This window comes from Suncus etruscus, chromosome 4 (genome assembly GCF_024139225.1).
Source record: "Suncus etruscus isolate mSunEtr1 chromosome 4, mSunEtr1.pri.cur, whole genome shotgun sequence".
NCBI classification, from domain to species: domain Eukaryota; kingdom Metazoa; phylum Chordata; class Mammalia; order Eulipotyphla; family Soricidae; genus Suncus; species Suncus etruscus.
In genome coordinates, this window is record NC_064851.1 from 12,686,580 (window position 1) to 12,700,281 (window position 13,702).

A 13,702-nucleotide genomic window follows, 5' to 3' on the forward strand; every position below is an offset into this window, starting at 1 on the left:
TGCTAGGACCACGGGGGTACCACATCCTGGCAATGCTCAGAGGACCTCGAGCATCACACCCAGAGATGCTTTTGCAACATGTGTTACATCAAGGGGAATGCACTTTAATTACTGTACTTTCTCCCAACCCTCTGACCACTTCTTGCTAAACCTCCCTGTGAACCATCATTGCCTATGCTGCTTAATGCCAACATCATCAAGAGTCCAGTAGCCATAATAGTCTTTAATCACTGAAAAATTACATTTCATTACTGTAAGGTATCCCTCCCCCAACACTCTCAACTTTCTGTTGAACTGTTATTTACACCTGGATTACAGGGTCACCCTCCACCCTGGTGGATGGGGATCAAGAGGAAAAAGAAAAGAGTCTGGCTGGAGAGAAGGAGAAGAGAAAGAGGTAGAGAGCTAGAAGAGAAGCAGCAGAGAAAAAGTTGCTTGGAATAAGCTTAGCATAGAAGCTATGTGAGGAAAAGCATATGGCTGATAAGGCCTTGGACTAAAGCTGGCTGACTCCGAGGAAACTTTAACTGACTGCTTGTGAATTATTTCTCCACAGCTACTACCCTACATCTTTAGATCCATCCACTGAAGGGGCTAATGGTGCCAGACCATGCCATGCCAAGAAAGGCCTCACCCAGAAACATGGACATTAGACATTTTATATATATATATATATATATATATATATATATATATATATATGTTTTTTTATTTGCGGTTTTTTGTGGGGGGCTACACCCGGTGATGCTCAGGGGTTACTCCTGGTTATGCACTCAGATATTGCTCCTGGCTTAGGGGACCATATGGAATGTCAGGGGATTGAACCAAGGTCCGTCCTAGGTTAGCGCATACAAGGCAAATACCCTACCACTTGCGCCACTGTTTTGGCTCCATAGACATTATATTTTATATTAAATAAACTCATTACTACATGGATTCAAATCTTCCAATGTCTTCCAGTTGCACTCAGAATACAATAAACTATACTTTCAGTAGCCTAAGAGGCAGCTCTGCCTGACCTGAATCCTGTCTTGTTTGTTGACCTATCTTCTAAAATGCTTCTCCTTGATCACCATTTTTCTAGCCATATGCTTTTGCTTCCCCAGTATACTAACCATAATTTCTCTTGCCTTTAAGAGCTCTGCAACTGCTCTTATAGCCCATCTTCTGACCTTGTCCTCTCATTCTCTGTCTTAAAGGAGAGAGAGAGCCCCTTCCTATCCACATGCTTCCATATTTGTCTTTATCTCATTGGCTTAACTTTCCTACCTACCTGAGATTACAAGAGGCTGTTATGTTATGCTCTTGTCTCTCTTTCCCATCCCAAGGAGAGCCTGATGAGCAGATGAAACTGCTTGTGCTTTTGCTATTACTGCGACACACTGGCACACAGCTGGGGCTGAGCAAATGCTTGTTGGATGAATAAGTATCTTCATCCCCTCACCAACAGTAGTTTTGCATCAAGAATAATGGGGCTCCTAGCTCCACAACCTTCTTCCAATTCTTTGGAGGTGCAATTCTGCTCTGAACACATCTGCTAAGGATGGTGATAACTTCGTGATTATGATGTGCCCTAATATAACTCTGGCTTCAGGACTGTTTTCTAGTTTAACCTTCAAATGCTTGAGTCAGGGAGACTGACTCCTAATAGAGTTGGATTAAGAGAGAAGGGAGTTGAAGACAGAGGGAGGTGGAAGAGCAGTATAGAGGATTCCAATATTGTTAAAAAAAAAAAAGTTGATCAGAGTAAAATTTTCTCCACGAAGACTATAAAAACAATAACAATGAGCAACCACAGATCAGGGACTCAGTAATTTGGCACAAAGCTTGATGCTTGATTTTTATTTTATTTATTTATTTATTTATTTGTTTGTTTGTTTTAGCGAAAGAAAGCACAAGTGTAAGAAGGCAGGGAACTACTGGAGGTAGCATGATCCAGGGCCAACATGTGTGGATGGATGGTGGGGGGAAAGGGCAGCATTTAATACTGAAGGGCGCATGAGAGAGCTAATTGTTTCTAAGAGAAAAGCTGAGGAATGGATGGGGAGGCGAGAAGGAAAATAATTCTTTCTTTGTTCTCTCCCTCCCTTCTCCCTCCCTCCCTTCCTTCTTTCATTTCTCTTCTTTCTTTTTCTTCCTTCCTTCCTTCCTTCCTTCCTTCCTTCCTTCCTTCCTTCCTTCCTTCCTTCCTTCCTTCCTTCCTTCCTTCCTTCCTTCCTTCCTTCCTTCCTTTCTTTCTTTCTTTCTTTCTTTCTTTCTTTCTTTCTTTCTTTCTTTCTTTCTTTCTTTCTTTCTTTCCTCCCTCTCTCCCTCCTTCCCTCCCTCCCTCCCTCCCTCCCTCCCTCCCTCCCTTCCTTCCTTCCTTCCTTCCTTCCTTCCTTCCTTCCTTCCTTCCTTCCTTCCGTCTGAATCTGGGGGAGGCACTTAACCCGTTCATGCCCAGGAGCGTGATCCTGTCCCCCCTCAGAGTTCCCCCAAACCCCCACCTCACCCCACTTGGCTTTCCACTAGCCACAATAGAGTGGAGAGGGCGCAATCACCGCTTGGATTAAAGAGGTGGGCGGTGTGGGCGGGCGGCAACGCGATCCGGCGTGGTGCTAAGGGGGTGGGCCGGGTGCTCGAGTGAGCCAATGAGCGGCCACTCCGGGTGCTTCCAACCTCCTCCGAGACTCCGCAGCAGTTGGAGCTCCGGAGCTGCAGCTCGCTGGCATCCTCGGCTCGCGCTGCAGGCCACCCTGCTCGGAGGCGCGCTCCGTGATGCTCGCTCGCTCGCCCCCATCCCCGGGCATCCACCTTGGGCCCAGGGCTCCCCGGAGCCTCGGTGGCGGACCCCCTTTTGGAAGTTGCCAACCTGGTCAGCAAGCCCCATGCAGTGAAGACACTAGGCCGGGGAAAGAGACTGATGTTGGTTGGAGAGACAGAGGTGGGAGGTAGGCAGGCAGGCAGGGCGACTCGCTTCTCAGATTTGTCCCAATTAGCACCAAGTTGGCAGACAACCCAGCAACCCACGGAATCTTGGGGTTTGATCCCCTCCCAACACAACACCCCGTAGTTGAAATTAATGGGCCAGGAAACTTCAAGTCCCCCTATCTGAGGTCATAAAAAAAATAAAAAGAAGAAGAAGAAGAAGAAGAAGAAGAAGAAGAAGAAGAAGAAGAAGAAGAAGAAGAAGAAGAAGAAGAAGAAGAAGAAGAAGAAGAAGAAGAAGAAGAAAGAAAGAAAGAGAGAGAGAGACAGGCTGTGCGCCCCTTGGCCTGGCAGCTAACTTCCATAGATAGGACCAACCCTGGGACCATCAACGTCTCTCCAAGTTGCTTTGGGGGAAATAAAAAAATGAAGGGGGTAACTGGAAAGGACTCTGGAGTCTTCTCTTCCCTCCCCAACCCCAACCCCAACCCCAACCCCCCTCGCTGCAGGAGAGGCGGAGAGAGCGCAGAGCCGGGCGAGTCTGCAACAAACGCATCCCTTTCGGTAGGAGTTTTTGGCCAGGAGCACCGTCGCCTGCATTGCGTCGGACCTGACCATTGGCAATGTGAAATTTCCCAGGGAAGGTCGCGCGCGGCCCGGATTTTGGGGAGTGGGGGACCATTGCGCATCGTGCGCCTTTACGCACGGTGAGGCCCGCTTAGATTCGGTGGTGGGGGATTTGGGCAGAAGAAAAAAGGGGAGAAGGAAAATTAAAAAATCGGTGCTGGCAAGGGTGGGAACTGAATGACAACCCCCCCCACCCTGTGCCAAACCACCCCCTCTTATTTTCCATCTACCTCTTCTCTCTCTCTCTCTCTCTCTCCTGCCCTCCTCCTCCACCCTCCCCTCCCCAACCCACGCCCCGGGTGGGCCAATCGCAGGCTCCGCATTCCAGGCGCTTTCTCAGGTTTCTGCTGATCTTGCAGCGCCCAGAAATGGACCGAGAGGACCAGCCGTCGCCGCACGCACCCTGCCCGGCTTGGAGCTCCTAAAAGCCCCCTGCTCCCTGGTGCTTCTCCTTGGAGCTGCGGAGGGAGAGGTTTAGGGCCAAGGGCAGGGGTGCGGGAAAGCGAAAAAGCTCCAGAGACTGGGAGCCATGTAGATCCAACCAACCAGGCTGGGCTCGCCCGCCTCTTTTGGGGAGCATATCAAGGCAAGGGCTCCCAGCGTGGTGGTAGGAGGGAGGCGAAGAGAGCTTGTTTATTTATCGTCACTGGCTTCAAGAGCTTCGCCACCCGCATCCTCCGGAACTCCCTGCACCAGAGAGGGTGGAAAGAGAGAGAGAAGAGAGAGAGAAAGAAAGAGAACGGCGTCTCCAGGTTCCCAGCAGCGAGCGGGTGAGCGTTGTGTTGGCCTTAGCGGGTCACTAACCGCGATCGTCTGACTCTAGGGGCGCAAGGACCTGGGAGGGGGGGACTAGGGCTGTGAGTTTGTCCCGCACCCCTTGGTGCTGCTGCTGCTGCTGCGGCTGCGGCTCCCGACCCCGCAACTGCAAAGTCGACCGACCTACCGCATTCCGACTGGGGCTCTGGGCCGACTCAGCACCGCCCCTGCGCCAAGCCAGCTGGCCAGGTAGGGGCCTCTTTACTTGGGGAAGGGAGGCTGCAAAGGAGGATTTGGGGTAACGAGGAAGGGGAGGATGCGGCTTGGGGGGTAGGAGGGCACGGAGAAGGGAGGAGGAGAGGGAGGAGGTGGGAGAGAAGGAGGGATGAAGGATGCTGCTTGTGGGACCCGGAGTCCTTTCACTCCATCATCCCCAGCAGCTTTCTTTAGGCGCTTTCTCCCCACCTCCAGTTTTAACCAAGTTGTAAACTGACCGGTCCGGGGCCCCGTTGTGTGTGGGGCATTGGGGGATAAAAGTGGGACTAAAAGCGCCCCCCCCCAACTTGGATTTCTAGGTGTCAGTGTGCGTGTGTCTGTCCGTGTGTGTGTCTGTCTGTGTGTGTGTGTGTGTGTGTGTGTGTGTGTGTGTGTGTGTGTGTGTGTGTGTGATAGAGTCAGCTCGAGTCCAATTGCTTTCTTTCATTTTTATTGGTTCTGTTTGTTTGCTTGGTTCTTTTTTTTTTTTTCTTCTTTTTTTGGAAACCAGCTAGAGAGATCTGTTCTCGTCGGTGTCTTGTCTATGTAGATTCGTCCATCAAAAGGTTTCTGATTTTCTATCCCCCCCCATATCACTTTCTATTTCTCTGCAGCCTCCATCGATCGCCCTGGTGGGAGCTTAGAAGGCGGCAGGAGAAGAGGGGTAGGAGGAGGGGCAGGGGGTGGGAAAGAGAGCCTGGAGCAGCAGAAGAGGGGTGAGGGTCTCAGGTGAGGGGAAAACCTGCTGAGCTGGCTCGAACCCGGACCCGAGGAGGGCTTGGCAAGGATGAGGAGGGGAGCTAGGGGACTCCCCCATATGATGGCCCAGTAGGCTAGAATGGCACTGCATTAAAGCACTTGGAGCCAGAGCCAAAAAGAAGGGGGGGGCAATAATCCACCAGCCCCCTTCCCTCTCCCCTAGTCCAACTCTAGGCCAAACTCCTACCCCACTCCCCACCCCCGAAAAAAACTCTCACCTGTGCCTGCCCAAGGCTGCAGGCCTGGGACTGTCCCAACATATTGCAAAGCTTAGGGTGGAGGGGGGAAAAGGACAGGTAACCCTAAACCAGGGCACAGCAGCAGCTCCTGGCAAACTCCCTTGAAAGCCTCTCCTCCTCCTGAGTGTGGGGGAGAGCCGCCCTTTCCGGTGGGGGGGCCTCTGGGGTCCCCCCCACCCCTCTTCTCTAGCTGCTTCCTACTCCCCCACGCTCCCTCCTGGCCTCTCCTCCCTGCACCCCTACTCCGGGAGGCTGCCACCATCATGACGGTGATGTCGGGGGACAATGTGGACGAGGCCTCTGCCGCCCCAGGCCATCCTCCGGAGGGCAGCTACCCGAGGCCTGGGGACCACGACGACCACGAATGCTGCGAACGCGTGGTGATCAACATCTCGGGGCTCCGCTTCGAGACGCAGCTCAAGACCCTGGCCCAGTTCCCCAACACGCTGCTGGGCAACCCCAAGAAACGCATGCGTTACTTCGACCCTCTGCGCAACGAGTATTTCTTCGACCGCAACAGGCCTAGCTTCGATGCCATCCTCTACTACTACCAATCGGGGGGCCGGCTGCGACGTCCTGTTAATGTGCCCCTGGACATGTTTTCCGAGGAGATCAAATTTTATGAACTGGGAGAGGAGGCCATGGAGAAATTCCGAGAGGACGAAGGCTTCATCAAAGAAGAAGAACGGCCCTTACCTGAGAAGGAATACCAGCGCCAGGTTTGGCTGCTCTTCGAATACCCCGAAAGCTCAGGGCCCGCTAGGGTCATCGCCATTGTCTCAGTCATGGTCATCCTCATCTCCATCGTTATCTTTTGCCTGGAGACTCTGCCCGAGCTGAAGGACGACAAGGACTTCACAGGCACCTTGCACCGGATTGACAACACCACGGTCATCTATACGTCCAACATCTTCACGGACCCCTTTTTCATCGTGGAGACCCTGTGTATCATCTGGTTCTCCTTCGAGTTGGTGGTGCGTTTCTTTGCCTGCCCGAGCAAGACGGATTTTTTCAAGAACATCATGAACTTTATCGACATTGTGGCCATCATCCCATACTTCATCACCCTAGGCACGGAGATAGCAGAGCAGGAGGGGAACCAGAAAGGGGAGCAGGCCACCTCGCTGGCCATCCTCAGGGTCATCCGTTTGGTCAGGGTGTTTAGGATCTTCAAACTTTCCCGCCACTCCAAGGGCCTCCAGATCCTGGGCCAGACCCTCAAGGCTAGCATGCGAGAGTTAGGGTTACTGATCTTTTTCCTCTTTATCGGGGTCATACTGTTCTCTAGCGCAGTGTACTTTGCCGAGGCGGAAGAAGCTGAGTCGCACTTCTCTAGCATCCCCGATGCTTTCTGGTGGGCGGTGGTATCCATGACCACTGTAGGATACGGTGACATGTACCCTGTGACAATTGGAGGCAAGATCGTGGGCTCCTTGTGTGCCATCGCTGGTGTGCTGACAATTGCCCTGCCCGTACCTGTCATTGTGTCCAATTTCAACTATTTCTACCACCGAGAAACTGAGGGGGAAGAGCAGGCTCAGTTGCTCCACGTTAGTTCCCCTAACTTAGCCTCTGACAGTGACCTCAGTCGCCGCAGTTCCTCTACCATCAGCAAGTCTGAGTACATGGAGATCGAAGAGGATATGAATAATAGCATAACCCACTATAGACAGGCCAATATCAGAACTGGCAATTGTACCACAGCTAACCAAAACTGCGTTAATAAGAGCAAGCTCCTGACTGATGTTTAAAAAAAAAAAAAGCAAGTAAGCAAATAAGAAATCAACAGATTAAAAAATAAAACCCACTTAGCAGCTTGAAAGACTTAGAAAAAAACAAACAAACACAAACCAACTAAAAACCCTAGTGACCCTAGTCACAGGTTGTAAATACTTTCCTTTATAGATAGTCTCTGAATGCTCCATGAAACTGTTGTGCATCGTTGCATTGCAGAAGTTTGGGGGTGGGAAAGCAGAAGTTTTTGAGATCCATGAGAACAGAAACAAACTATTTTCATTTTCTTTAAAAAAAAAAGACACCACCAATAACAGGGAAAGACAGAGTATTTTTTAAAATTGATTAGACATTTAGGCCATGAGTTAGACTAGGTCAAATAATTCTTATGCTTCTCTATTCCTACTGAAATCATTTTGATTTCTTGTCTTCACCTTTCTTTTCTCTTAACTAAACCAAATCAACCAACTCAGAGGACCACTTAGCTCTATAAAATTAAAATTTGCATGGAATTCCAATATAAAAACTCGACACGCTGCACACCACATTTAAAGACAGGGCATTGGATGTATTCTGTTAGGTGGTATTCCAGGCGGGACAGGCAATGAACCTGGGTTTTTATATTAATCAACACCAACTGTAGGTAACAAGGTCAAAATTTAAAAAAAAAAAATCCAGACTTAACAAAATGCTGTACTGTTATATCCCAAGGGATTCTCTCTCTGCCCCATTCCCCTTTTCATTACAAACTATTGTCCAAAAAAAAAAAACATAATTCAATTAAATCAATTGATTTATCTGCAGTGCTGCTCAGATTCTCAGCTGCAGATGAACCAAATACAGGTTTGTTTTTATTTTCTACCAGTCCTGCACCCTTGACCTCCAGAGCTGGATATCAAACTTTAGACTCCTATTGCAAGAGAGTACAAATGAATTCAATGTAAGCATGTTTGAATCTGATACTCTTTAGTTTTTAATCGCATGCTGAGACCCGTTAACTCTGACCAATAGGGGATAAGCTTACTTTCAAATTGACCCTTCTAAAAATAGATTCTTTTTCATTTGCATTCACCAAAAGTGCACTCCCTCATTTATTAATGATTTTATTAGTAAATAAAGTACTGTATTTAAGTGCATATGTTAGTCAGAAGGGAACAATAACTTCTGGAGCTCCAAGCATGTTCTCTTATTCAGCATTATGGCCTATTCGAATTAAGGTGTACCTTGAATTAATTAATGCATGACTTTAATTTAAAAAAAAAGGAAAAATAATAAAAACTTACAAGTTTGTGGGATGAAGAGCCCAAAAGAAACAATGGGGGGGGTGGGGGTGGGGGGACAATTTTCCTGCCTTTGCTCAGGAAAGGTTTCTGTGTAGGTGTAGGGAGAAAGAAAGAGAGAGAGAGTGGACCAATGCCCATCCCTTAATGGGAAGTTATGTAGGAAATTAAATAAGTCATCAAGGTATATATAGTATCACCTAAGAACAAGTATTCTTTTTAGATGAAGATAAATACAAACAGAACACACACACAAACACACACACACACACAAAAGGTGCAATACTGCATGTTTTTGGTGCATTCTTAGGATGTAAATGAACATGTTTATCTATTGTATGCATCCAAAGCAGAGCTTTCTTTTGCGGTCATGATCTGAGGTCTGCAGAGACTTCGTCCCACCCCTCTGAGGCTTCCTGGAGAAACTCAGCCAGTTGATTCAATAGTTGCTTAGTGCCTTTACCCTGTACCCAGAGTGAGCTGCAGAAAGTGCCTCACTCACACCTGTTGAGAAGTTAGGTAGCAAAAGGGAGGATGGGTTGGGGGCACAGATTCTTTGCTTTTGCTTTTTTTTTCCTCCACCCTTGCTGTCTTGCCTCACCACTGTGAGAGGACCAACCCCCTCCCAAAGTCTGGAGAGGAGACGTCCAAGATGGATCTTGCTGGCTAGTCCCTGGACTTGATCTCTTTGGAACCCGAGACCCACCTTGCAAATGAACATGGGCTACGGATATGTTTCCCCACCTTCTCCATCAGAAGTTCAGATAGACTTTTTTGAGAACTTGGTGCAGTCTGAACATGCCAGGTATTCTCAGGTCCAGTGGAGTGTTTCTGGCATGTTCCCTGTCCTTTTCTCAGTCTCTACATCTTGTGGATGATGATCTTTTCAGGTTTTTGATGTGAGGGTGCTCAGCTCATAATACTCTTGCCTGAGATTTTATTGCCTGCTCTCTTCCTGATGGTACCTGGACCTGCCTACCTGGCAGCCCTCGCCAAATCGAGACCCTAGCTTTTGCTTCTCCTCAGGCCTGGCTCTATTCGAACCCAACCCAGAGACAGGGGAGGACCTTGTGCCTAATTGGAAGCACTATATAACACATGCCTCTGGGCCCAACAGCTGACCCCCAGTGGAGAAGCACTTATAATCTTCAGAAGCATACCACAATGGGGACCTTTATTCTGTACTTAGCATGTGACCACCTGCTCCTCATCACCATATGTTCCTGCCCAGCTCTTGGGAATCTGTTCCTTCCAGTCTGACTCCTACCCCACTTGCAGCAAAGCAGTAAACCCAGACACCAAGCCTGGCTGACTCTGTTAAAAGAAAGAACATGGGTGTTTAATCTTTCTGTGCAGCTTCTGGGAATCTGTCAGATGAACATTAGCACTCATCCTGGAAGATGAGGGTTCAAGAACCACACAGCATCTGACCAGAGGATATAAAACCCTTGCCTGTAATGTTTCCTTCTCATTTGAACCTGACTCATCCTGGCTGTTTTTCTTCTATCTGCTTAAAAGTTCCCAGTTGGGACCAAAAAAAAATATGCCACCACCCCCATCTCCAGGGATATCTTGATCTTTCATTGAGATTTAAGATACACCGAACTTGAAACCCTGCATTTTGTCAACAGCAATAATACATGAAGTACTGTGGGATGAATGGGTCAGAGGATGAGAACATGGGACCAAGACTGATAAGACTGACTTTGGCTATCTGGTATACCTCTCAGAGTTTTCTGTGGGACTGGCTTGATTTCTTCTGCATGCGTTAGACAAAAAGGAACTGCATGCAAAGAACCTGCCAGCCAGGTATAGGGGGATGAGTTGTTGTGATGAATTTGGGTGGTTTGAGGAAAATGAATGCTGCTTATCTATCTGAAGCTCATTGCAACTGAGCCAGTAAGAATGGAATACAGGGATCAGCTGTAGCATAGGCATGTAACGTTTGATAAAGCGCTTACCCCTTGCACTGTAATGTGCTGAAATGTTTTTGTAGACCTGAAGGTGCACTTACCAAAACTGCCTACTAAGGAATGACTATCTTTTCGTTTACTTTCTTCTGTTTCTTTTATTGGGCTTTTGACCTTTTCATTCCCTCCCTTGGACTTGAGCTTTCATGTCTCATGTCCTGAATATGTGTTTTCTCCAGAAGGAGAAGACTTCTGACCTGCTGATAGCCATAACTCAGCTCTTCCAGTGTGTCGGGACCCTAGTTCAATAGGGTGGCAGTGGAAGGGATGGGTCGCCCCAGGGCTGTTAGCCATCCCAGAATCTCTGAAGTGGTTAACTCACCTCAAGTGATCTGAATTAGAGAGACCAAAGACATTCATTTCCTCTGTCCTCAGATTTATAGAAGACAGATTATAGCCAGGAAAGGTTTTGTTTCCATCTCCTCTTCCCCATCTGTGCACAGTCCTTCTTTGCTCCCCTCAAGAGTCGAGTTTTTTTTTTTATTATCTGTTACCACAATTCACTTGGAGAGCATGACGGTGAATTAGCTTAGTCGAAGCAAATAGATAAAGAACAAATCCCTCTCCTGGAATGTGACTGTGGGCAGTCATTTATCTCCAAGGAAATTATGCTTAGACATTATGGAAATTAAAAAAACTCTGTGTTGCTTCCCAGTATAGGTGAATCCAAAGCTTGGTTCCCTTGAGAATAAGTATATACATAAGTGATCAGGGAAGAAAACATTTTTTTAAAGTAGAAATTTGGTTTGGTTCATGAAGAGCTTTCTCTTTGTGTGGCTAGCTATTGAACTTTAAAAACTAGTTAACATCTGAAAAGTCAATAAAGCAGTCTGAGTGCTTCCATTTAATATAGAACACCTCAAACATGGGAGGCTTTTAAAACTATTCTTACAATTGAGGTCCTTGTTTGGTACATTGGTTTGAACATCAGCAGAAGGCAATTCCCCCTTTTCTTCCAGGAATGACATTCCTGGGAGTGGTAAGAATTGGTGGGTGGTAACCATCCATAGTATAAACCTTTCAGAAAGACTTTAACCTCCCAAATAATCATCTTGTTTCTCATTTTGGGCCCATTCCCCTCACTCTAAGAAAAAATGAAATATTTTGATATTTGTTTCCAGAAGACAATAAATAAGCTCCAAGCTTTAAAATCAGACACAACCCTAGTTGATTCCAATCTCAGGAGGTGGCCCCTCATCCACCATGTGGTGTATTAATCCTTATATTTATATCCTGGAATTTCAGGGTGTAGGTGGACATGTCCAGCATGACTCAGGTAAACCTTAGAAGAATGTACATTACTTAGCATTTTCTTGTAATAACAAAGCAAAACAGGAGCTGAGTTGTTAGCTAAAACAGTCCCATTACCTTAGGTCACTGTGTGAACTCATTCAGGGTATGGGTTTCAGGTTTAGAAGTCCTATTCAAATGCCAGTTTGGCTCAGCAAAAAAATAAATAAATAAATAAATAGACCAAGCGGCTTCCTAGGGAAGCCCAGGTCTAGGCAAGCAATGAAGCCCCACTGACTCTAGGATTCTTAGCTTTAAGAAGATTAGTTCTCATCTTAGTTGTTTTCATTTAGGAGCTTAGTAGGAGCTTCTTTGTTTTTTTTTTCTGATGTCCAAGAGTATAGCAAAGTTTTATACCATAATCCAAGAAGAAGAAATGGTGTTAGGAAAGGAAGTCAAACCAAATACAAACCCTCTTGCAAAACACTCCAGATCCAAAATTGTCTTCTCTCCAAAACTTGTACAAACACCCTTCTTCTCTTTAGTGCACTGTCTGGGAACCATTTATGTAACATCTGTAAGGAGACAGGATGGACTCTGTAAGACATACCTTTGATAGGGAGAATCTAGTACTACCAAGGGTTAAACACCAAAATTGAATAAGTATTGATTTAAAGTGCACCATCAGGACAACAAACCATTGAAGCTGAAAAAGCTCTATTTTCTTTCTTGAGTTTGCCAGTTGCTTCCACCCTAAGTTAAGGATGTGTATCCTTGTCATCCATGGGCGTTTCCCTGCCCTAACTGTTGAACTTGTCAAGTTGAGGACATTGAATGTTCAGAATTGAGAACCTAGTTGAAGAGCATAGTTTTCATCTATGCAATTTTACTTGCTTCTGTCACTTTATGATCTGTTCCTATTTGGCATCAATTAAAGATAATTTTTAAGGATATTATCAAGGAACATCTGGGCTGGTTATTTCTGTTTTGTTTAACTGGTTTTGGGGGGCCTCTTTTACGTGTGGTCTCTAGGAAGAACTTAATATTTTCCAGAGGAAAAAATCAAGAAGGAACCTTGTTTCACAGACTCTTCTGTGGAAAGAATTACACTGGGGTGAGTTTTGACAATAAATTCAGAGTTTGGGTTCAGGTTGAATTCTCCGAAGAGACTTTGGGAATTTGGTTTGTGAAAGCCATGTCAAGATTCATTGAAAAGAGGAAAGAAGAGGTGAAGACCAAGTGAGTAAATTTATTGATTATATTTGCTTAAAATGTTTTTGATATAAAACTGTATAAGCATTTCAAGGAGAGAGAGAATAGAGAAAGAAAATGTGTATGTGTGTGTGTGTGTGTGTGTGTGTGTGTGTGTGTGTGTGTGTGTGTGTGTGGTGTATGCATGCTTGTGCATTCACTGTGGGCTGAGGTCTGGCACCAAATAACTTGATAGTTATAGTCTAATGTTAGCACTGATTTTGATGTGGAAAAACAAAGTAATTGCTAGCTGGTCTCTGCATATATTTGTCCCACATGGTTTGCTCTGTGGTTAACATTTCTTTCTTCCTTAGTTTTATTTTCCCTTGAATGACTCGGTTTTAATTCCTTTTGATGCTTGTGAGATCTAGCTGCCCACCCCCTTCCCAAAGAAGATCATACTTTGTTTTACTTTTTTTGGGGGGGGGGAGGCTACACCTGGCAATGCTCAGGAGTTACTACTAGCTCTGTACTCGGAACTCATTCTTTGCAGTGCTTGGGAAACCATATAAAATGTCAGGGATGAAACCTGGGTTGACCAAGTGCAAGGCAAGCACCTACCCATTGTACTATCTCCATCAGATTTTTAAGCAAACTCTGAGTAAATAACAGCCTGCCTCTGACAAGTATCTGTTACCTGCTACATGCTTGGGGTGGTGGTGAGCCTTCATGGAACTATATCGTGTTTAGGGGT

The 13,702-nt window shown here is 46.5% G+C and overlaps 1 protein-coding gene across 1 annotated transcript; it reads left to right on the plus strand.

The window, feature by feature from the left end:
- Positions 1-4,244: 4,244 nt before the first annotated feature.
- KCNA1 (potassium voltage-gated channel subfamily A member 1) lies at positions 4,245-12,713 on the plus strand. The gene is made up of 2 exons (XM_049772038.1): positions 4,245-4,539; positions 5,160-12,713. The coding sequence occupies exon 2, from the start codon at positions 5,807-5,809 to the stop codon at positions 7,292-7,294; it is 1,488 nt and encodes a 495-aa protein (XP_049627995.1). The 5' UTR covers positions 4,245-4,539; positions 5,160-5,806; the 3' UTR covers positions 7,295-12,713.
- Positions 12,714-13,702: the final 989 nt, after the last annotated feature.